General features: G+C 37.0%; 2 protein-coding genes and 2 long non-coding RNA genes across 6 annotated transcripts; 2 read left to right on the top strand and 2 right to left on the bottom strand.

The window, feature by feature from the left end:
- Nucleotides 1-296: 296 nt before the first annotated feature.
- LOC103970022 (uncharacterized) lies at nt 297-6,181 on the bottom strand. 3 transcript variants are annotated; one of them, XM_065085249.1, is made up of 5 exons: nt 6,064-6,181; nt 5,579-5,862; nt 5,284-5,419; nt 1,756-1,917; nt 297-1,273 (listed from the first exon to the last, which is right to left on the bottom strand). In XM_065085249.1, exons 2-5 carry the CDS (start codon nt 5,764-5,766, stop codon nt 782-784), a joined length of 978 nt encoding a protein of 325 aa, XP_064941321.1. In that variant the 5' UTR covers nt 5,767-5,862; nt 6,064-6,181; the 3' UTR covers nt 297-781. The 3 variants fall into 3 exon arrangements, with proteins under 3 accessions (XP_064941321.1, XP_064941322.1, XP_064941320.1); XM_065085250.1 differs by having other exon boundaries at nt 5,579-5,886; nt 6,064-6,085; XM_065085248.1 differs by having other exon boundaries at nt 5,579-6,111.
- Nucleotides 6,182-11,218: 5,037 nt separating this feature from the next.
- Nucleotides 11,219-12,780, top strand: LOC135595100 (anthranilate O-methyltransferase 3-like). The gene is made up of 4 exons (XM_065085621.1): nt 11,219-11,327; nt 11,424-11,828; nt 11,910-12,182; nt 12,274-12,780. Exons 1-4 carry the CDS (start codon nt 11,247-11,249, stop codon nt 12,634-12,636), a joined length of 1,122 nt encoding a protein of 373 aa, XP_064941693.1. The 5' UTR covers nt 11,219-11,246; the 3' UTR covers nt 12,637-12,780.
- A 2,597-nt stretch (nt 12,781-15,377) lies between these two features.
- Nucleotides 15,378-23,883, bottom strand: LOC135594742 (uncharacterized). Its single transcript, XR_010480217.1, has 2 exons — nt 23,591-23,883; nt 15,378-16,702 (listed from the first exon to the last, which is right to left on the bottom strand). It is a non-coding gene; the product is annotated as an uncharacterized LOC135594742 (long non-coding RNA).
- On the top strand, nt 15,509-16,761 carry LOC135594743 (uncharacterized). The gene is made up of 3 exons (XR_010480218.1): nt 15,509-15,875; nt 15,953-16,533; nt 16,627-16,761. It is a non-coding gene; the product is annotated as an uncharacterized LOC135594743 (long non-coding RNA).
- Nucleotides 23,884-23,992: the final 109 nt, after the last annotated feature.

Genomic DNA, 23,992 nt, shown 5'->3' with positions numbered 1-23,992 from the left:
CTCGTTGACCAGACACTTTAAGAAGCAGATGCAAACTTAAATTCACCAGTTCTATGCACCTTTATGGTAATTTTTATATTGACAAATGTTTGGGGTTAAATTGCATAAATATGTAACACAACCACATATAAGTCTACCTGAGTGGGAAAGTAATTAATATGAATCTTCTATTTCTGTAGAACATAATATTTTAATTAAATTAAAAGTAATTAATTTTTCTGTTTGCAATTTGAGGAAAACAACTCTGAGACCATAGTTATGATGATACAGCAGTGATGTGAATTAGACAGGTAATGGGTTATGAAGATACAATCACATAAAATGGATTCTTAGTACTCTGCAAAGTCAGTATGTATTTGTGAGAAAATATCATCTAAGAAAGCAACCGTGCGCACAAACAGACTTTTACTAGAAAAGCTAGATAGTATCACTACTCTGAGCTTTGCATTGTTTCCTTAAGCCCACCGCTCCAATGAACTGTTGGTTTAAGAGCTTTGCTTCATAGCGACGACACAAACACCGACCAAAATACAGATGCATACACTGCTACTAGCTGGACCTTTCATATAATTTATGATAAAAGCCCTCCAACAAGTCAAACTGATCTCTGACTAGTAGTATTTGACGTTGGTGTGTTCACTGCTTGAGATGTTGCTAGTCGGGCGTGCTATCTTGCATACAGAGATGCCTTTGGGCAATATTAAATCCATAAAGAATCTGATCAAAACAGAATAATTGTGCATATGCAGATTCAACACGATGACATATGACAGGAACATGCTCACCGTCGAAATGCATTGCTCTCATGGGCTGCTGAGCTTCCCTGCGAGTAGTAAGCACGACGACGGACACTCTCTTCTATCGTAGCACTCCCTCCCTTTTCAGCTCCATATATGCTATTTTCGGCAGCAACCAAAAAATTCTTGCCTCTTGAAAAGCTTGCCCTCATTGCTTCTTGGGCATCAGCCTCCGTTGCTCTCTTCAACCGCTTCATCCTTTGCTCCTCGTGGAGTTCTGCATCCAGTTGCATCTCTCTTAGCCGAGCTGCTCTCTCTTCCTCCGACATCTTTGGTACACCCCGACGACGGTTATATCCAGGTTGTTCTCTTTGCCTGTTGGTTTCCCTGTTCTTGTCTTCCATGCCAAGCTCAGAATCAGTATGATGTTGTTCAGATGCAGAATAATTAGACCTTGTACCATCTTTCTCGTGAGTGTATCTCGAATGCCTTTTCTTTTCTTTCTTATCTTGCTTCTTCTTTTTCTCATCTTCTACCTGTAAAATTGAAAAGATTAGTGATTCAATTGAAGATGTGGTATGCTTATAATTCGAACAACAATTCTTCGTTTGTATTCTTAAGCCACATAATCATTTGAGAGACACAGGAAAGAAAAAATAATTTTTAATAGTAAGAAACTTATAAAATATTGATTCTCTGACTTGGGAGGTTCAGTTTGCTGACAGCCTGATACGGAAACAAAGAACAGTGATTCATGAAAAAAGTTAATCTATCAAATAATGGCATGGAACTAAAAGGATGAAAGGGTTTTTGGCCACAGCTTGCCATCATTTGAGCAAACTGTGGTGATTTTGGCAAACGAATTAGCACAAAACCAAGCACAGGAAGGTGTAATTTAATAAAAGAGTCCAACAAAATTTTGAGATCTGATAATTGTAACTATGCAGATTATTTAGAGAAGAAACATGTTTATGGACATTCTAGCATCCATAAAAGGAAAACAGACAAAACCACTTACAGATTTCTTAATCATTGCCATCTTTATGGGATTATTCTTTATTCGAGCAAGTGCTTCCTGCTCACGCTGACGGATAAGGAGCAAAGGGTCAGAGTGAAGTTTCCTCCAAGTATCATTTGCAGACTGAGGCTTATCCTCAAATAGAGCTCCAGGAACGGCAGCCTGACATACATTAAGAACTTATCACATGTTATATTACATCATAGGAACAATGAGGAAGGTGCATAATGAAAACCAAAAAGTATTGATAAAAAGATGTAACGACAGTACAACATACGAGTAGTTAAATTGAGAAACAAGATGACAACATTAAACATTAATATACCAACATATAAGACGGCTAGTTTTAAGAAATGCATAAAGCACATTCCAACTTTTCAATCAAGAAGTGATGCAAGCAAGCAAACAAACAAAAATGAACTATAATAAAAGGCAACAATGGATCTACAGGAATAATGAACACTTGATATTGTGCATGTCTCATGATATAGCAAAGAAACTTTCCACATGTATAACATGGTGGCACAGTATTACACTGCGTCCAACAGCTAGCATATCAAAAAGACAGCATGCAAAAGCCTCAATCAGACATATTTAGTAAATACTTATTTTACTCACCTAAATCTACGGTAAAAGCCAACATTGTAACAGTACTCAGTCCATTTCATCCACAAATACAAATGTTTATTTGTGAAAGATGTAGTAAACAAAAGGAAAAATAAAACAGGCTCCAGAAAGAAGAGTATAAAGGTGGGTGTACAATTACAGTATCCACAATGGCATACAACATTTTTAAATATATCTTGCATATATTAATATATGATTTTTCACAAGAGAAACTTCCTATAGTCACACACCCCTATTCTGATCCGCCGGAGGATCATTGTTGTGTTTTCCATATAACAGAAATTGTCTGCTGATGTACCGATAGCTAAAGCAGCATAGCTACAATGGATCAATAATTTTATTCTTAATGAGGTGAAGAGTTGGGACTTGGTAACACCACAGATAGCAAGGAAAGAGACGGGGAGTGCTCTTTTTGCTACTCCTCACCTCAACTAACCTCACCCCTATCCTCATTCTCAGGTGGATTATTGTTATGTTTTACATAAACTAGAAACATTCCACTGATATACCAATAGCCAATATGGCTTATGAGGACTTATCTCCAGGTAAGAAACTAGAGAACCGGGATTTGGTAACACCACAAATAGCAAAAGCTAGCTGCTACTGCACAAGACAGAACAACATGCTATATGGGTTGAGATTTCAAAGATAGAAGTGAAGGAAAGCAACAAAAAAAGAAGAAAGAAAGAAGAGGAAGGACACAAGCACAGAGAAAAAGAAAGAGAAATGTAGCATAATGATGAATTTCTACTGTAAGAAGAAAAATTAGCATTCTGATGCTACTCTTGAGGTGTATTTAGTTCATAATTTTCCTAGTTTAGTGTAGTTGTAGAGCTTGCAAACAATCAAAATATGTTGTTTTAAAAGGAAAAAGTTCATGAAGCACTAGCAAAAAAATGGTTTCTAGCTATCTGTCCTAGCCATTTTTTGCCCATGTGGTCAGGAGTATAGGTTGAAAATTACTTTATCTCTTTACATAAAATGAAAAAAGTTTATAAGAACAGCATATCTCTAAAATTTTAAGCACTCAAACTCTGGGACACTTCATGCATCTAGAAAATGTCAATCCATGAAGCCACAGTATAGGAGCACAATGCTCAAGTCACATATAGGTGTCGGAGCTTTAAATGATATGTCGAGTATCCTGCTTACCACTGCAAAAAGGTAAAATATTTACTGTTAAACTATTAAATGTGACTGTCAAATATTTTATTTATTATCACCTTGATAATGCACTTACAATCATGTACCAGCCATGATGAATCAACTATCTACTCATGGTAAATTGACATATGCATTTTTTGTATAATCACATATATTTATCAGGTTTGATCATTGATGACAGCTGAAGTGGCAGTTTCCGAAGATTTTTGGGAACGGTGAACATGATCAAGGGTCAGACAAATCGTAGTGAAACTTAAAATAATTAAGAGAAAAAGGTATGGTGAACATGATCGAGGGTCAGACATATCATAGTGTAGCTTAAAATAATTAAGAGAAAAAAAAAACTTGAGCGTGCTCAAGTTTGTGATAAAAATTCTTCTATGTTTCACATTAGTTCTTTTATGAAAAAGTAGACAAAAACAAAAAAGCCTCCGCTATTCCAAGTCCATCTTTGAACATGAAATCCCTAAGGCAACTTATCAAGATAGTCATTAATATATAATTGGGTTAAAGAATTTTGGCCACCTTAAAATTAATGCAGGTGTTGCCCGAAATTCCATATCTACTGGAGTTCTAAAATAACTAAACTATTACTAATAAATAATTCGTAAGAGACATGTATGACTGATGTCGTTCGTAGCCAAAGTGATGGAAATTCTTAGATGTTACTGAATACTCTGAAAATGGGTTTTCCTATTGACAAAATTCAACACAAAAAGAAGTTCCATGAAATAAGAAGTGCATCTGGTGCCTGAAGCTCCCAGCAATATGAGGTGTAGGGAAGGGTAATGTACACAGTTGTAGCCCTAAAAATAAAGGTTCCATAAAATAAGAAACAAAAGAGAAAGATATACATGATTATGATTATCATCCAGTGATACTAGAGGTCAGCAAATCATGGTTACAAACTTTTCATATTGTGGTATGATAAAGTAATAACTTGTAGCAAACAGACAAAGCTTCTCATGCTCATCCGATAAAGTTGTAGATTGATGCCAAAGAGAAATCTCTTTAATATAATACTAATTTTATAAAAAAACTCTAATGTAAGATAGCCAAAGAAAAATCCCTTAAATCAATTTAGTAGAAAAGTTCATGATGCATTTATTAACCAGCTATTAGAATGGCATTCATTATTAAACATAACTTAACGTACTCAAAATCGTGAAAGAAAGCTTTTATTTCTAGTAATGCTTATTTGGATTTTTTTCCCTAGTACCGATTATTAGGTTTAACTAGCAATGATGAAACAATCTCCAAATATCCTGTGCTTCAGGACTTTCTTGCTAGGAACTGTCTGACTGGGCAATTAAAGATACTTTGAGAAAGCATGTATGGCTTTTCCTTGCTTCAGAAACAATAACGTGTAAATAGTAATAGAGCAAAGAGATGATAAACCAGAGGGATAGAAACCAATAAATATTATTAAGTCTCCATATGATTAAATTTATTGTTGTCTCCGCTCTCCACACTTGGAAAAAGTATTGTTAAGTCTCCATATGCTTAAATATCTCATTCGGGATTGTGATATTTCTTTGATGCAACCTTCTATAAAGTTATTGTTCAAGTACATGACTGTATTCTGAAGCCCCGTTCAAGATGTAGAAAATTGGACGTTCAATTGATGCCTAACAACATCGCCATCACGATATACGCCATATCTTTATACCCAATCATGATGATTCACAAAAATGAAAATCATGATAAAAGTACATAATAATCCTAAAAGAATTGTACCTTGGAGGAACTAGCCTCGGATGTTGAGGTAGTGGAAGCCGCCGCTGGTGGTGCTTGAAGAGCCTTGAACCCATCTGAGCTCCCCTTTCCCACCGCCAATCCTGACTCGTAGAGAAAATCCAACCTTTCTTGCCTCCTAATCGGATCAATCCCAGACAATAGCACAACGTCAGGAAAGCATGGCGCTAAGAAACAATCAACGAAACATTTTTTTTCCTCAAACAATCAAACAGAACCCTAACCCTTACCCTAAAATCAAGAAACTAAAGAAGGAAACTTGGGGATCGGGGCTTACGGGACGAGGCCGGCCTGTTCCTGGAGGAGGTGGAACTCGGACTTCTCGCGCTCGTCCTGGATCTGCTTGCGGAGCTCCTCGAGCTTGCGCTGCTCGGCCTCATGCTTCTGCTCCGCCTTCCACACGTTCTCGATGTTCCGGAGGCTCCCGGTGTGCCATCCCTTCTTGTTCAGAAATTTCAACGCCATCTCGTCCTCCAAGAACCCCTCGCGATCTCCTCTTGTTCGATCTTTTTCTTGCCCTTCTTGATCTCTCCTTCCCTCTTGTCTTCGATTTGGGAGAAACTAAGGGAACAGGGATGAGGCTAACTGGGAACACACTTGAAAATATCTTTAAAGCGACTCGAAAATACCAAAATGGAAGACACAGGACCCGATCGATCCGGTCAGATACACGATCAGCAACCAGATAAACGAAGAAAACATGAAAATAGACAAAAAATCTCCAGAAATCAAGGAAGAATTCACATGAGATTAAGGTTTTACCCTTCCGAAGCCGCTCCCTCTTTTTTCGGAGACAATGCGTAGAGGAGGCGACAATGTGTGGCTGAGAGAGGTCCTCTCGCGTTTTAAATGGCACTGATTCCTATTTTCTCTTAGGGTGCATACAAAGTTCCGTAAATAAAAATTTATGCGACATGATACGCTTACCGTCGGATCTCATCAAAGCACCGATGCCCAATACCTTGTGAAAGGTCCACGTGGCAGTGTCCAAAAGTCTACCACCTGTCCTTGTATCACCCGTTGCTACGCCGATTACCTTCGTCACTCGAGAGACGCAGTGGAACCCAATCACGCGGGGGAAGCCGGTCGGAACCGACGAGATGTGAAAGGTCGAAGAACGTATTACCTCGCGCAAATGTTCGACTCGCGTGCCGCTCACCTCACGAAGGGCGCCACCTGGCGTAAAGATACGGATCACATCACCAACAACAACTCGGAAGCAACTGCATAGCTCCAAGAGAGCGAAGACACAGAACAAACGAGACGTTTCAAGAAATATGATGACGAGGACAGAGGAGAATATATAGGAGTGGAGTGTCTAGTATCACAGGTCGGTGAGAGCGAGGCCCGGGTTGCTCGAAACGATCCAGTAACGGAATACAATATCCTCCTCCGTCTTCATAAACACATCACGAACGTATAACGTGGAGAATTAGTATGAGCAAATAGAAGCTCTACCAAGATTTGCCGAGGTAAAAAAGATCAAATCGTTGGATAGAATTGTTAGTCATGTCCAAGATTTGCCAATGGAAAAAACAAGACTTGGTTTCGCCTCTCTCTCCTCTCTCCTTGTTGTTCTTGGGTTTCATGTGTTTGCTTTCTTCAGATGGCAACAAGCCAGCAAATAATCCATGAAAAAAGAAACTTAAAACAAGAGAAGAAAGATATCTGCAGCCCCAAAAAGTACAGTTCAATTGCAAGCAGATGCATGCTTTTAAGTTCCATAAAAGATTTTGAGGGGAAATGCATGTGCATGAGGCCATTCATAATTTTTTTTCCCCCTCTATGATGGTCAAAAGCTCTCGATGAAACCCTAGAAAACATACTTCAGTTGCAAGAAGATGTTTCAGAGGTCAATAAAAAGATTTTGACTGGAACTGCATCTATTCATGAATTGCTTGGTTTCCTTCCAAGACATGGCTACACCTTATATATTTTTTTTAAATTTAATATTTTATTATTTTTTTGTCAATTTTACCGGGTTATTTTTACAATATTAAGTGTACTATAATAGCATTAATTGTTATAACATTTATAGAAAACCAAATATCTCCTATATCTGGGTAGCACATCATCTTGTCAGAAGAGAAATCTCCCTAAAGTTGGAGGGAACACCGTCCTCGCTCCTTCTCTCTCTCTCTCTCTCTCTCTCTCTCTCTCTTTGTAAATTACTACCGTAATGTTCTTACTGCCTTACGGTCCTTGTCAACATGAAAGAAACTAGCACTCATTTGAGGGCCATCGAAAGTAAGTACTACCATTCTCTTTCCTGACTCCCTTTGCCGCCCTCCTCCTCTCCTCCTCCCTCTCCTTTCACCCTCACCCCAAATATGCAGGTGGAGGTGGAAGCTCCATCCCGCAACACGCTTCCCCTCGAGGTGGTACAGAACTCTCTCTTCGGTTCTCAGCGACAATTAAGTTCACGAACAAGGTAGGGAATTCTGGTGAAGACTCCAACAGTAGTCGATGGCGTACATGGGAGAGCCAGGCATTTCACTTCTGCTCCTGCTAGTATTTCTTCCTCTCTCTCTCGTTTCTCGTTAGGAGATGGAAAGGCCTGCCTCCGGAAATTTAAGGTAGATGGAAATAATTGCAATAGAACTCGAATGCATTCCAGTGTATATATATCTATCTCTTGATGTAGCTCTTCTTCTTCTTGGAGGAAGTGCAAGTAGAGTTAGATAGTTTTGATATTGTTAGTCATCAGTAAATTCTTGACTTATCTCCACTCCCTTTACACATCTTATATCATTTAATTGAGTGAAGAGATGGATGGAAAAATAGCAAACTAATTCTTACACAAGAATTCTTCTTTGGTCTAATAATTTTGTGAACAAGAATCTACTGTTAAGATGCTGAACTCAGATCATTTCAGCAACTCATGGCATGGAGAAGAAGATGATGCATCATCTACATATCATTTTTACCCTTACAATGTACTTTGCACCAACCACTCTTGTGATATATAATCATTTGCATATCAACATTAACTCTAAGCATGGAATACTGTTATCAGAATCCAAGGTTGTCGGCAAGGTGAACCCCACATTGGCCAAGAGACCTTGTAATTTGCAATCATAGTAATATGATACATTTGGACTCATGGGACAAGAGTCTGCATCAAAAGTAAACTCAATATTAGTTATCAATCACAAAGTAACTTTTATGGTACCAGTGTTCTTGAGCTGTTGGTTTTGACTTCAAGTGGGCAACGGGGGCAGGATTTGGATCCATTGTAGAGTTTGTGATGGAGGGTTGGCTAGTGACAGGTGAGTTATATATATATATATATATATATATATATATATATATATATATATATCATCATCATCATTTAGGGTTTAATTGTAGGGCATAATGCTTGGAATGTGAATAGTTACATCAAGGACAACACTGTTTTGCATTTGAGGAGCACCTCAGCATCAAATGCAAGGGGTTGTCACCAAGTCCATATGGTATCTTCAGGACATCTTTAGTGAAACAAATGAGAAAATAATATTCATTTTTTTTCGAAAATAATTATGGTAATCCACCTAATTTTCAGTTTCAAACAAAATGATAAGAACAAGAAAATGGGGTCCATGGTGTATGTGTCAACCCCACTAACATAGTTTGAGGGGCAGTGGGAATCACTTGCAGGAACAAAATCCAACTTAGAAATAGGACTTTAGACTGGCAGGTTGGGTTGATTGATTATATTCCAACCCAAGCCATGATTTTAAGTAAATTTATGTGTAATAAAAATTTTGATCCAACTCAAGCAGTAAATTTTGCAGGGATTTTTCTTTTTTTATACAAAAACACATATTCATAAAATATGGTATAATTTTACATTGGTCATTAATAGTCTAATGCAATTCTCCATCTTTTTTATTTGGAATTTGGATCGATATATATATATATATATATATATATATATATATATATATATATATATATATATATATATATATATATATATATATATATATATATATATATATATATATATATATATATATATATATATATATATATATATATAATTTATTTATGCAAGTATGTATTCTTACAAAGTTTGAAAATAGTATATTTGCCATTACAAATTCTAACATAGCATATATCTCTAAATATTAATATCCTTCAAATTCTTCACTATTTTGTTGTGGTCAACATTAAATTTATTGAGTTATACCTAGAAATACAATATCTATAGTGCTCCTAATATTTTTAGCATCATTATGAATTTTTAAATATTATAAATGTAAATTAAAGTATTAGCTAATAATTTGCTTATGATAGTTAAAGAAGGTTATTTTATAATAATATAAAAGTAGGTTATGAGATTTTGGAGGGAAAAAATACTAACTCTATAGGGATATGAGTGATGACCATATATGAAATCTTAAAATAAACGTAAAATACTAATAAAATCATTAAATATTTGAGTTCCATGCGTATACTTGTTTGGAATTGCAAAAATATATCCTAACATCAGATGAAGATCTCATGAAATCTTTATTTACTACAAAAACCTCTATAAGGGGCTTACATATCCGAGCTAGCTTGGACAAGTGACTCACGTTGAATCTAAAAAGCCAAGTTAATGCCTCATGCAACTAGGAAGAATAACAACCCCAACCCTTTGGTCAAAGCACTTAATGTTGAGAAGGTCAATTTCAAAGGTGTTAGCTTGTAAAAATTTGGATAGTTTATCGTAAGACCGTGAACTCAAATCCTATCTTCATCGCTTATCCTTTAAAAAAAAAAAAAAAAAAAAAAAGATTAACTTCAACATATCAAAATGGAGGACTAAGTTGGGTTCCCCTGTGACTTATCTTAATGATGATGTCTTCCCAATCTGAATGGGTTTGCCAAGATGGAAATTGTCAAAGTGCCATGTCATAACAATTGATTCCTTGACTTCGCTTCCACTGGAAGGTCATATAATAGCATATCTGTGCTGCGTGAGCACTTTGATCGAGCAGCAGCATTTCATCACCCAGTTGGCAGGTATGAAAACAACATCAACCAAATATTGGCTGTCTTCATGCTAATGAATTCGATCCATGATCGTCGATGATGATGTGTCAGCAACCCATTTAATTAAGTTGGATTCGAATGACTTGTAAACACGACTGCCGGTCAATGTTTTTACACCTGCAATAAAAACAGTGACTGCAAGCATAAACGTAAACCTCAATATGAACCATCCTGACGCAACTGCAATTGATGGTCGATGTTTCTTACGTCGAAGGAGGACTAGTACTACAAGCATAAATATAAACCTTCCGATGTACGAAGCATAACTGCAACATTTGTCATTGACTTGACTTCATCTAATTGTACTGCTACTCACAGCTTGGAGTTTTAATTCACCAACCTACTTATTGCACAGGCTAAGTGGTGGATACGGAGATGACGATATACAGGCCATGTGCAGCACGCTGTAATGAGGTATAGTTTCACATGTGATCTGGGAATTAAAAGAATGGCACCTGTTACACGCATCATCACTCGGTAAACAAGCTGACATATGCATTGGTGTGACTCAGACCTTAAACTGATGGAGATGTGGGGATGAAGATGGAAGAAGGAAGTGTAATATATACACGTTTGCAGAGAGATGATTTCTTGTCATTGCGAATAGATCCAAAAGCTAGAGAAGACAATTTCGTGCATGATATCATCGACATGGTTGCATGGCTAGGTGTGAACGTGACACCAGAAAAGAGCAAGTAACAATGCAGGCAGAGAGATAAGGCGAGCACTCCACGTCACCAGACATCAACAATCATATCTCGCGCATCTATCGCATCTTAAAGGGGGTGCGTGACGTGCAGTCATCTAGAAGATGGTGATGTGAAATGAGGTAAGGCTGATCACTTCCTTCATCGCCTGTATATATACAACTGGATCTCCAAAGCTCAGCGCACATCAAGCACAAGTTCTCAGAAGATACAGATATGGGCATCAAGGTTGAGCAAGTCCTTCACATGGTGGGAGGAGCTGGAGAAACCAGCTATGCCACCAATTCCAGGCTTCAAGTTACTCTCTCCTAATATTTACATTTACATAGCTCAGATGATGTCGTAGGGTTTATTACATGAATCATCACCTCACTGCTTGTATTATATTCTCAGGAGAAAACGTTATATAGAACGAAGCCGATATTGGATAATGCCATAGAAGAGATGTATAGGACACTGCTCCCTGAGAGGCTGGTGGTGGCCGACCTCGGTTGTTCTTCCGGCCCAAATACCTTTCTGGTGGTCTCCGAAGTGCTCGGTGTCGTCGGTGAGCTACGTCGAAGGCTGGAGCAGAAGCCGCCGGAGATCCAGTTCTTCCTCAACGACCTCCCGGGGAATGACTTCAACAACGTCTTCCGGTCACTGGAAAGGTATGGGAAGAAGATCGAGGAAGAGAAGGGGGAGCTGCTTGTGCCCTACTACGTCGTGGGCGTGCCCGGCTCCTTCTACGGGAGGCTCTTCCCGTGCACAAGTGTTCACTTCTTCCACTCTTCCTACTGCCTCATGTGGCTCTCTCAGGTCAGTTTCCTCTGTACACAGTATATATACTGGAGCTCTCTCTATCTTACATGATCGAACGCCATGAAACAAATATGTTAGGTTCCTCAAGCACTTGAGAGTGATCGTGGTGTTCCACTGAACAAGGGGAACATCTACATCACAGAGACGAGTCCACCACAGGTTGTGGAAGCATATCAAGAACAGTACCGAAGAGACTTCTCCTCGTTCCTCAAATCTCGTTATGCCGAGCTGAGCGTGGGAGGGGGAATGGTATTGACATTCCTAGGAAGAAAGAAGCAACACCCAGCCATGGGCGATCTGAGCCTTTTATGGGGACTCTTAGCGGAAGCTCTTAACTCCATGGCCTCAGAGGTAATCTTCTTTCTCCTGCTTGCACCTCCCATTTCCAGTACCCCTCTGTAGGCCGCTTCCGACGCATTGTAGTGTTCATCGATCAACTCAGGGAGTCATCGTAGAGGAAAAGGTGGACAGCTTCAATCTGCCATTCTATGGACCTTCGATGCAGGAAGTGAAGTCGGTGATCCACGACGAGGGTTTGTTCGATCTGGACCAAGCACAGATGTTGGAGTCCAACTGGGACCCGTTCGATGACTCCGAGGACGATCTTGTGTTCGACAACGTAGCGAACGGGAAGAATGTGGCGAGATATATACGAGCGGTGATCGAGCCGTTGATCGCACATCAGTTTGGGGACGCCATACTTGATGAATTGTTCTTGAGATATGCCGATAACGTTTCCAAGCATTGCCTCAAGGCCAAAACTAAGTTCACCATACTAGTCATTGGCTTGAAGAGGAAAGCTTGAAAGTATATATATATATATATATATATATATATATATATATATATATTGTGGTGCTTGTTATTGGTTAGCATATTATATATAATATATGGTGTATCTCTCATTGAATGAAAACTAGTCATATGATTGTCTCTTGTCGTTTCGGTAATGGATATCTGAAATGGGATGTTACTCATCAGAAGCATATATTCAATGTAATTGATCAATAGCTAAGGATTCATCTAATAATTTTATATTTAAAATATTAGTTTGATGATAATATATCAAATTTATTTATCAAAGGTTGAAATTTTGAATCAGATTTTGATTACTTGAAACCTTATTTGATTTAGTTTCGTAATTAGATTGATCATAGATGTATAAGTTTAAAATGCCAAAAAGAAGTTAATTATATAAGTTTAAAATTCTAATTTTAAATCAATAAAAAGTTTTATATTCTCTCTCATATTCGAAGGAATGAAGCATAGATCGTTCCTATACGAGTGTTAGAAAATTGAAAACGCAAACTATCGGTGTTTCATATATAAAACTTACATAGAAATCTTTGAAGAAATATACATGCATAAGATAAAGAAAAAAGAATTGACTGTATTTGGGATCTAACGCGACGCCATTGTTCTATTCCGGTGAGCGATCAAATATTGAGGTGACGGACTGAACTCATTTATCAAAAATTAAGAGTTCAAAATATTATCTAATAATTTTATATATAAAATATTTATTTGGTGATGATATACGAAGCTCCTTTTTACCAGAAGTCGAGAACATAATATTTTATCCAATAAACTTGAGAAATGATATACGAGTCTTACTCATCAAAGTTTTGAAACATGTAATAATTTTACACGTAAAATATTAGTCTGGTGAAACATCACTCTATCACCGAATGTTTGAGGTTGAAACTTAATATTCTGCAACAACATAAAGGAGGATTTTAATGGCAAAAATGACTATGAAGCTTTGAAAGCTCCCATTTATTAGTCGATGAAGTGAGTGATTGAAATAATGCATTCAACAACTTTTGTTGGATCCATACCCCAGTGCGAAATAAATGGGGACATGCATCGGTACCAAATCCAGCCTAGACGATAATGACCCAAGTCTTGAGTCACTGTAAATTAGGCTAACAGCCAAATCAAATCGGGTCTCATATGCAGTCGGGTCGTCGTCGTTATATTAATTTTGTTTAATTAGATTACCAATAAATTTCTCGTGCGTGTTGTTCTGTCTGATGTGATGCGAGTCAGAATGTACAGTAGAGCTCAAAGTCATGTCGTTACTATGCTGCCCATCCGACAAAGTGACAGCGAAATCTCGCGACGGGATTTCGTCCTGAGCATAATTCCAAAGCAATTGAATTGAATTGAATTGAATTGAATTGTGCGTGGTGCATGGTGGGTCCAATGATGACGTCATCATTTTTAATCTCCCATCTCACCCTCCTATCAAATGGATTTGATAGATACAAATCATCGGCAACTTCTCTTTGTTGGGACATCGGATCGGTTAATATAAATAATCCCGTACAGATAATATATGTAAGTTCGAATACACACACACGAGTTATATATATTATTTAATATTACAAAATTGTATTCTATTTTTTTCTAAAAAAAATAAATAATAGATAACTCAGTTTGCTTTGGCATAAAGCGTTGACTTGAGAGAAGAAAGAATGACAGGTTTGAAAACTTTTCAAACTGATTTAGATTTTTTTTTTTAATTTTTTATCACAATCCTTTGTTCTTAATAACATTCTAGACCCTCAGAGCTAATTCGTTCGAACCAACAGATATATTAAAAATATTAGGTATTCTTCGGTTATCCTCTTTTGACAGAAACTCTACTAGTAGATTGATTAAAATAATAGAAGATAAGAACAATAACGAAAAAAGCTTTATTGAAAAGATGAGCTTAGCAAATCCCTCAACAGAATAGAGGATTTTTCTCAACATAATACATCCGTGGTGCTCAGATCAGCGGCCGAAGGCAAGGGCGAAGCTTTGCTTTTCTCAGCGACGTTGGTCGCTGACCAAAGGCAAGAGCGAAGCTACGCTTTTCTCACTACTCTGATACCATGATTAAAATAATAGAAGATAAGAACAATAATAAAAGAAGCTTTATTGAAAAGATGAAGTAACTTAGCTTGAATACATTAATATGTTCCTCTCTGTATATAAGATTAAAAGGATTTCCCTCAACAGAATAGATAAGATTTCCTTGGAAAATCTTATCTTCTATCATAGATAACTAAAAATAAGAGTCCTCCAAAATAGAGAGAAAACACTATATGCCCGCCCCTAGTTCACTTGTTTTTTTATCGTACAATGATAAGTTCTTTAAGGTCATTACAGAAAACCTTCTTCTTCTTTTTTTTTTTCTTTTTTGATGGTGATGAAATATATTCTCTACTCTAATACAAATCGATCTTGATTTAAAGAAGACAAAAGTAATTTGTAATTGGAGGGAGATAATTAACCTCTTTTGATGTTATCAACTAAGTTAAGATAGTATAAGAGTTGACTTTGCTGAGGCATCACATTGCTTCTAAACCTTACTTTGATCCGGTTATAGTGTATATTCCCACCGGCTTGATTGCACCGGAGATCATCAGGGTCACACATGGTAGCTTAGGTACGTCGAGATAGTCCAAGCTGATCTACCGGATACATCGGCACGAAAAGACCAAGTGAGTACACATTGCTCCATGTCAGTATCTCTCAGATCACGGTGAACATGCCTGATGAACACTTGCAAATTATCTTAATTATCTCTAGAAAGCTCGTACGATGACAGTATTGCTTTTCAACAGTGCAATCTAAGTAATCTTTTTGTGGACATCACAAGATAGAATCCAGTGGCTAATGAAGTTTGGATTACAGATAGGGACTTCTGTGGACCAGCATCTCTGGAACTCACTGTATCCGATTCTTGCACTCGGCAGAGTTTCTTGGCATTCCTTTGACGATCCTCTCTTTGTTGTGAACTCTTTCAATGGATTTGGAGGCTTTCCTCTCTTCCTGAAAGATCCACCTGCAAATGACATCTTTGATCGAAGCATTCAGCCTCCAAAGAAGGAAAAAGAAGAAGACTTATGGACTAATACAAGTCCTGCTGCTAAAGGCTTACCGTCAGAAGCACCACAAGTTCTCAGAGGAGACATGGGCATGAAGGTAGAACAAGTCCTTCACATGGTTGGAGGGGCGGGGGAAACCAGCTATGCTCTCAACTATGAGTTTCAGGTTGGCTCCTCTTCAACTGTTTGCATGAACTTGAAGTGTATAGCATATCTGATCACTGGCTTGCAACTACGTTACAGGCGAAATCACTTTTATCATGACGAAGCCGATGCCGGAGGATGCAATAGAAGGGGTTTACGAGCTGCTGCTCCTTGAGAGAACGGTGGTGGCTGACCTCGGCTGTTCCTCGGGCCCTAACACTTTTGCTGGTGGTCTCCGAGGTGCTCGACGTCGTCAGTGGCATGTGGGGAGGCACGGGGCCTCAGGAGCCACCGGAGATCCAGTTCTTCTCGAATGACCTCCCCGGAAAGGATTTTGATCACGTCTTCCGCTCCCTGTAAGAATACAAGAGGAAGGTTAAGGAGGAGAAGGGGGATATGCTTGTGCCGTACTATGTTGTGGGACTGCCAGGCTCCTTCTACGGAAGGCTTTTCCCATGCAGGAGTGTCCACCTCTTTCACTCCTCCCCCAGTCTCATCTGGCTCTCTCAGGATACCCTCTGCAATGGCTACTTGTTCTTTACACCTTGAACAAGCTTCACTTTCTTTGGATTCCTGCATGCGGTTGGTCATATTACATGGAAGTAATACCATTAAAAATTGGTGTATGCTCTGAATGTTGTATAGAGACTTGGTGCCATGTGACTAAATACCACTGAAAGGCATGATAAACTTACTCATCATAGAGAAGATGCTTCCAGATAGTATATTGTATCTATCGATCCATTGATGCTCTAGCGATCTTGAAATGTCAGGTTCTTCGAGGATTGGAGACTGAACAGGGTGCATCACTTAACAAGAGGAACATCTACCTTGCAGAGACAAGCCCACCTGAAGTTATAGAGACTTGTCAACATTTCTAAGGTGCCATCATGCAGAACTTGTTGAGAATTAATTCATGGTAGTTATCTAGGTGTTTATCATGTTTTAGATAGTTTTAGGCATGTTTCAAGAAGTGACCAATGATCTAAAAGTTATAGGGTAGTTCCTACAACTACCTCAATGGCATAGTGGAGTGAGGTAGTTACCACAAGATCCTATAAATAGGACCATAGTTCATGAAGTAAGAGAGAAGGAGAATATCTTGTAAGTGTTCTATGTCAATCATCTTGATTTAAATACTGTATCGATTGTCTTGAATCGAAGGGAGTTTTTTTTACTTGCTCCTCCATCCTCAACATTTGTGGTATCAGAACTAAGTTTCAATCTGAATTGAGCATTATGGCTTTCTATGGTAATCCTATGTCTCAACCCCTTTTTCCCATCTTCTCGGGTAAATGTTATGAATTTTGCAGTATCAAGATGAAGACTATATTCAAGTCTCAAGATCTTTAAAACTTAATAGAGAATCAATATGCGGATCTAGATGAAAAAATCAGGCTGAGGGAGAATAAAAAGGACTCAAAGGCATTGTTCTTCATTCAACAAGCTGTACATGAGACAATTCTCAAGAATTGCAGCAGCGACAATCTTAAAGCAAGCTTGATTGATACTTCAAAATGAATTTCAAGGCTCATCAAGGGTGATTACAGTAAAACTTTAAACCCTTCGTCGTGAGTTTGAAATTTTGTTCATAAAAAATAATTAATAGGTGCCAGATTTTCTTTCTCGAGTGACTGAAATTATTAGTCAAATGAAATATTATGGTGAACATCTTCATGATCATATAATTGTTGTAAAAGTTTTTAGAAGTTTAACTTCAAAATTTGATCATGTTGTTGCTGTAATTGAGGAGTCAAAAGATTTATCTACATTTTCATTTGATGAACTAATGGTTTCGTTACAAGCATATGAAACAAGGTTGAACAGGTCACTTGAAAAAATAAAGAGAAAGCAATTCAAGTTAAGGGGGAGTATTCTACTTCAAAAGAAGACAAAAAATCAGTAGGAAGAGGACGTAGCAGAGGAGGATTTCGTCGTAAAGGAAATGAAAGAGGAAGAGGACACTTTGATGGACATGATCAACAAAGATAATCAAATTATGATAAAAAAATTTACAAGAGTGGAATTCAATGTCACTATTGTAAAAAGTTTGGTCACATGAAGGCAGATCACTGGAAAAGAGAAAAGCAAGCAAGTTATGTGGAGGAAAATTAAGAAAATAGTAAGTTGTTTATGACTTATTCACAAGTTCATGATATCTCAAATGATATTTGGTTTTTAGATGGCGGATGTTCTAATCATATGTCAGGCATAAAATCAATATTTAGATATATTGATGAAACTCACAAGTTGAAAGTTAGACTTGGAGATAACAAGCAAATCCAAATAGAAGGGAAATGAACAATTGAGATGAAGACAAATCAAAGGAATGTAACATACCTTGATAATGTTTTCTTTGTTCCTACTTTATCATATAACTTATTAAGTGTTGGACAATTGATAGATAATGGATATTTAGTTATATTTGATGATGGTTTATGCACTATTAAAGATAAAAAATCTGGTTTGATTATAATAAATATTTGCATGATGCAAAATAAGATGCTTCCACTTGATGTTTCAAATATTGAAATGCATGCGCTTGTCGCAACTCAAAAGAATGAGTCTAATTTATGACATTTAAGATATGGACACCTTAACGTTAAAGGTTTAAGGTTGTTAAATAAAAAAGAAATAGTTTTCGAATTACTCAAGATTAATACTTGATGTATGTGAAGGTTGCATTTATGGCAAACAAAGTAAAAAATCATTTCATATTGGAAAAGCACGGAGAGCATCTAATTGTCTTCAATTAATTCATGTTAACTTATGTGGACCTATGAATATAAAATCATTTGATGAAAGTCAATAATTTTTAGTGCTTACTAATAATTATAGTCGTATGAGTTGGGTATATTTTCTGAAACCGAAATATGAAACATTTGATAATTTTCGAAAATTCAAGGCACTTGTAGAATGGCAAAGTGGTAAACACATAAAGACACTTTGGACATATAGATGTAGTGAATTTTTGTCTAATGAGTTTAATTTTTTTTGTGAAAAAAATGGTATTCGTAAATAATTGACAGCACCATATACACTGGAGCAAAATGGTGTAGTTGAACGTAAGAATCGAACTATCGTTGAAATGACAATAAGTTTGCTTAAATGAAAACACTTTCCAAATTAGTTTTGGGCAGAAGCAGTTGCAATAGTAGTTTATTTGTTGAATATTTCACCAACAAAGGTTGTTATGAATCAAACTCCTTTTGAGGCTTGGTATGGTATGAAACCAAGTGTCAGCCATCTAAGAATTTTTGGTTGTATTGCTTATGCTTTGGGAAAGTCACAAAATCATCACAAGCTTGATGAAAAATTTGAAAAATGTATCTTAATTAGTTATTCCTTACAATCGAAAGCATATCGATTATATAATCATGTTAGTGACAAAGTTATTATTAACAGAAATGTTGTGTTTGATGAAAGGACAAGTTAGAATTGGGAGACCAATAAAAGTAGAACACAAATTTAAATTCCAACAGAACTAGACACTCCACAGAATCAAATGACAGATCCTGCTCTAACAAGTTCATCGTCAACCTCACCCAATAGTAGTTCAAATTCTGATTCCTTAGATGAAACCTCTCCAAGAAATTTCAAATCACTAATAGAAATTTATGATTCAACATTTGCTTTGTTTATTTCAGATCCAATAACTTTTAAGGAAGCAGTTGAAAAAGAAGAACGAAGAAAGCAATGAAGGAGGAAATCAAGTCAATTGAAAAGAATGAAACTTGGGAGCTAATAGATCTACCGAAAGAAAAGAAAGCTATTGGATTAAAATGGGTGTTCAAAAGAAAGTTTAATGCAGATGGAAGTATCCAAAAGCATAAGGCTCGGCTTGTTGCAAAAGGATATTCACAGCAACAAAATATTGATTTTGATGATACTTTTTCTCCAGTTGCTAGATTCGAAACCGTGAGAACTTTCTTGGCTTTAGTTGCTCACTTGAGTTGGACTATTTATCAATTTGATGTGAAATCTGCGTTTTTAAATGATGATTTACATGAAAAGGTTTTTGTTACTCAACCTGAAGATTTTTTGGTTAAAGGAAATGAAGAAAAGGTGTATAAGCTAAAGAAAACTCTTTATGGGCTTAAATAAGCTCCAAGGGCCTGGTTTGTCTAATGGTTTATCTCTATATTGATGATATTATATATATAGGTTCATCTAACTCTTTTATAGAAGAATTTAAAAAGTGTATGATGAATAAGTTTGAAATGTCAGATCTAGGTTTACTACATTATTTTCTTGGGTTGGAAGTAAAGTAATGATCATATGAAAATTTTATTTCATAAAGAAAGTATGCAATGTATCTACTCAAAAAATCTAATATGATTAATTATAAAGGTGTAGCAACACCCATGAATATAAATGAGAAACTAAAACTTGAAGATGGTACATGTCCAACAAATGCAATATACTACAGAAGTTTGGTTGGAGGTTTGATTTATCCAACTCATACTCGATCAGATATTACCTTCTCTATTGGTGTAGTATCCAGGTTTATGCATAGCCCAAGCAAACATTATTTCGGAGTTGTTAAAAGAATTATGTGTTATGTTGCTTGAACTATAGATTATGGTATTTGGTATTCTCATAATTTTAATAGTAAATTATTTGGTTTCACTGATAATGATTAAGCAGGAGTTTTAGATGATAGAAAAAGTACTTCAGGCAATATTTTTAGCCTCGGATCATGAGCTATATCTTGGGGTTCAAAAAAGCAAGCAACAACTGCATTATCGACATCGGAAGCAAAATATGTAGCCGCAACATCAGCATCTTATCAGGCAATATGGCTTAGAAGACTTATTGAAGATCTTCTTCAAGAACAAAAAGAAGCAACGAAAATATTTTGTGACAACAAAGCCACAATTGCAATGACGAATAATCCAATATTTCATGGAAGAACGAAGCATATAGAGATACGCTATCATTTCAACCGAGATCTTGTAGGTGGAACCATAGCAATTAAGTATTGTGGAACGGATGAACAAGTTACGGATATCCTCACCAAGTCGCTTCTAGTTCAAAAGCATATTTATTTCATATTGTAAATCGGTGTATGTAACTATGAATCAAGAGGGAGCCTTGAGAATTGATTCATGGTAGTTATCTAGGTGGTTATCATGTTCTAGGTAGTTTTAGGCATGTTTCAATAAGTGTCCCGTGATCTAGAAGTTTAAGAGTAATTCCTATAACTATCTCAATCATGGGTGACATAGTGGAGTGAGGTAGTTACCACTAGGTCTTATAAATATGATCATAGTTCATGAAGTATGAAAGAAGGAGAATACACTTGGGAATATCTTGTAAGTGTTCTATATCAATCCTCTTGTTTTAAATACTATATCAATTTTCTTGAATCGAAATTTTTTTTTTTACTTGCGTCATAATATTCTATTTTTTACTAAGCTACAGAGGTAGGATGGTAATATCATTTGCAGGACGGAGAGATAGGATATATGTGGGGGCTATTAGCCGAAGCAATGAATGCTTTGGTTACAGAGCTAACTTTTTCTCTTATTTTTCACATACCAAAGAAAATAATGAGGGTGCATTATTAAATCATTGAGTAAACTTTCATGCAGGATCCTTCAGCACTATGAACAGATGAAAACTATCTACATTAACTATTTTCCGTACATGTTATTGTTATTGTTTTAGCGAATGATAAATATTGGGGTTTGGAGGATGTCCTGCCATCATGGAACAGTTGTTTCTTTCAGCTTGGATGTTCAATATTCAATTCAAAGAAACAGCCACTCTGCTTATATAGATAAGATTGTATACATTGATTTGCCATATATACTGTACATTGATTTAGGAACCTTATTCTTTAATAGGTTAAGGTTAGAGTTAACCTCTAATGCATGAAAATGATAAATGTCAGTTTGTCCAATGGTAACCTCCGCCAGCATTCACCAAGAACACACCAATTTTTGCCTTTGAGATCAGCAACACCTAAAACTCTTAGGGACTTAATCTTCTACACATTTGACCAATAAACAAGCCACGGAAGAATGGCTCTGCTTAACCCATCACAAAATCCTCTTCTTACCCTGTTAGAAGAAGAATAGTTATCCTTATCACAATCTTTCTTCGCTTTCTTTCTAATAATTCTTTATAAAAGATGGTAGGACAGAAGAGAAGAGGGAGAATCAATATGCTTGGAAGTAGCAAAGATAGGAAAGTGAAGGAGAGAGACCATCACACACTTGTTGTTTTCATGAAGGTCTGGTACGATCAAAGAAGAATTCGAATGAGCGCGACATAGTTCATTTACATAGATAAATTTAAATAGATTCTGAATCAGGATTTCAAAGGAAATAAGAATGAGAAATGAGAGGTAAATTGAAATCCAATGAAATAAACAAATACATGAATGTCTAAAGAAATAAATAATAAATGATGTAGTCTTCAGCCTTTTTCTATTAGGTACCCAGTCTCAAGAAATATATCTTTATATCTTGATAACTGATTGATTGAGTTATTGCACATCAAAATCTAGGGAATCATACAGGAGGAAAAACTGGTCACCTTTGATTTGCCATTTTATCCACCTTCCATGGAAGAAGTAAAAGCGGTGATCCATAAAGAAGATCTCTTTGACATAGAACAAACACAAATTTTTTAGACCAATTGGGACCCATATGATGAATAAGATGATGATACTGAGCTCGACAGTTTACTAAGCGGGGAAAATGTGGCAAAATACATAAGAGCTGGGTTCCAACCCCCTTATGGCACATCAATTTGGGGATCATATACTTGATGAGCTATTCTCTAGATATGCAGCAAATGTTTCGAGGCACCTCCTTAAAGAGAAAACCAAGCATAATATATTTGTCATTTCCTTGAAGTAAAAAAAAGAGGTGAAAGCCTGATGAAACAACAGCTGGATTTGCTTTTTGAGAGAATACGGTCAGCTCTATCCTTGAAAAGTATTGCATATAGGGTCGTTATATTGCAAATGAAGACATTTTGTTGATTACAGGCGTTTTTGGTTGTCTATTATGCACAATGAAACTGAAGGTTACATCCATAATTGCAACCTCAGATTTCTAATTGTCATGTACCACATGATTAACATGCTTCTAACATCATGAACAATCCATCTTATGCTTCACCAGCATTGCTTGGCAACAATGCGACAATGCTGAACACTCGAAAGAGTTTCAAGGCAGAGCACCATTTTTTCTGATATAGTAGTAGGATTAGTCTGGTTTTTGTGTCTTCTTGGCCCAGCAAGTCATCTGCTATGCTAAATTTTTGCTTCTTATGACAAAGTAAGTTCTGTGCGCCAAGCTAACCTACTATAAGATAATGGTCATTACCTAATCCCACTCAAGAAAAAACATAAAACAAAAAGTGGGCACGGAAACAACCACCAAAAAGAAATTTGAGTCGTTATGTGAAGTTGCAGAGAAATTAAGTAAACAAAAGATTTAATTGTTTTTGTCCTTCTCATTGCTTGATTAGAGATCTAATTGAGCACTCACTAAGAAGGAAAAAAAAAAAAATCCAACTTTCTACCTACACAGCGAAGCTTGTCTTTTGGAGAGCATTTATTAGCTTTTTTATTTCGCCTGTCATCCTTATATATGTCACTAATAGCATCGCCCACCGCTATTATTCGCCCATCTAAAGCCCCATATACCGAGATTTGAACTCTATAGAACAACGGTAGATTAAGAGAGTACAACGAAGCAAATGTGACTGCCGATTGATAACCTGGAAGGTTCCGCTCGTCGAAGCCATCATCCACCACCTGGTCGTGGGTGCCGAACGACATCATCCGGTAGGTAGGCGGACCACCCCTCGCTATGGTCAACGAACAGGTTAACCTCATTCGAGGCTGGAGCCACGCGATCGGGTTCCGGAGATCTACACCGCCGCCGGAGGACCATTTGAGGTAGCCGGCCCGAAGAGGATGAGGTCGAGGAGCGCGTACAGCTGCCGCCGGCTCTCTCTCTCTCTCTCTCTCTCTCTCTCTCCCGACGCCCTGGATCCCACCGGGAATAACGAATGAGTTTATCAAAGGGAAGACTTTTGACTGGAATTGCCCTTTCATAATTGCACATATTATTATTATTATTATTATTATTATTATTAATATGTATATATATTCTGTAA

Source organism: Musa acuminata, chromosome BXJ1-10 (assembly GCF_036884655.1).
Source record: "Musa acuminata AAA Group cultivar baxijiao chromosome BXJ1-10, Cavendish_Baxijiao_AAA, whole genome shotgun sequence".
NCBI lineage: Eukaryota > Viridiplantae > Streptophyta > Magnoliopsida > Zingiberales > Musaceae > Musa > Musa acuminata.
The sequence above is the reverse complement of the archived record's forward strand: the minus strand, read 5'-3'. Positions and strand labels throughout refer to the sequence as shown.

Coding starts and splice junctions, on each gene's coding strand:
- LOC103970022 (XM_065085249.1), bottom strand. CDS start 5,766: ATGGCGTTGAAATTTCTGAACAAGAAGGGATGGCACACCGGGAGCCTC. Junction 1,918..5,283: donor CCGAGGCTAGTTCCTCCAAG/GTACAATTCTTT, acceptor AATGTATGTCAG/GCTGCCGTTCCTGGAGCTCT. Junction 1,274..1,755: donor TGGCAATGATTAAGAAATCT/GTAAGTGGTTTT, acceptor TCAATTTTACAG/GTAGAAGATGAGAAAAAGAA.
- LOC135595100 (XM_065085621.1), top strand. CDS start 11,247: ATGGGCATCAAGGTTGAGCAAGTCCTTCACATGGTGGGAGGAGCTGGA. Junction 11,829..11,909: donor GCCTCATGTGGCTCTCTCAG/GTCAGTTTCCTC, acceptor CAAATATGTTAG/GTTCCTCAAGCACTTGAGAG. Junction 12,183..12,273: donor TTAACTCCATGGCCTCAGAG/GTAATCTTCTTT, acceptor CGATCAACTCAG/GGAGTCATCGTAGAGGAAAA.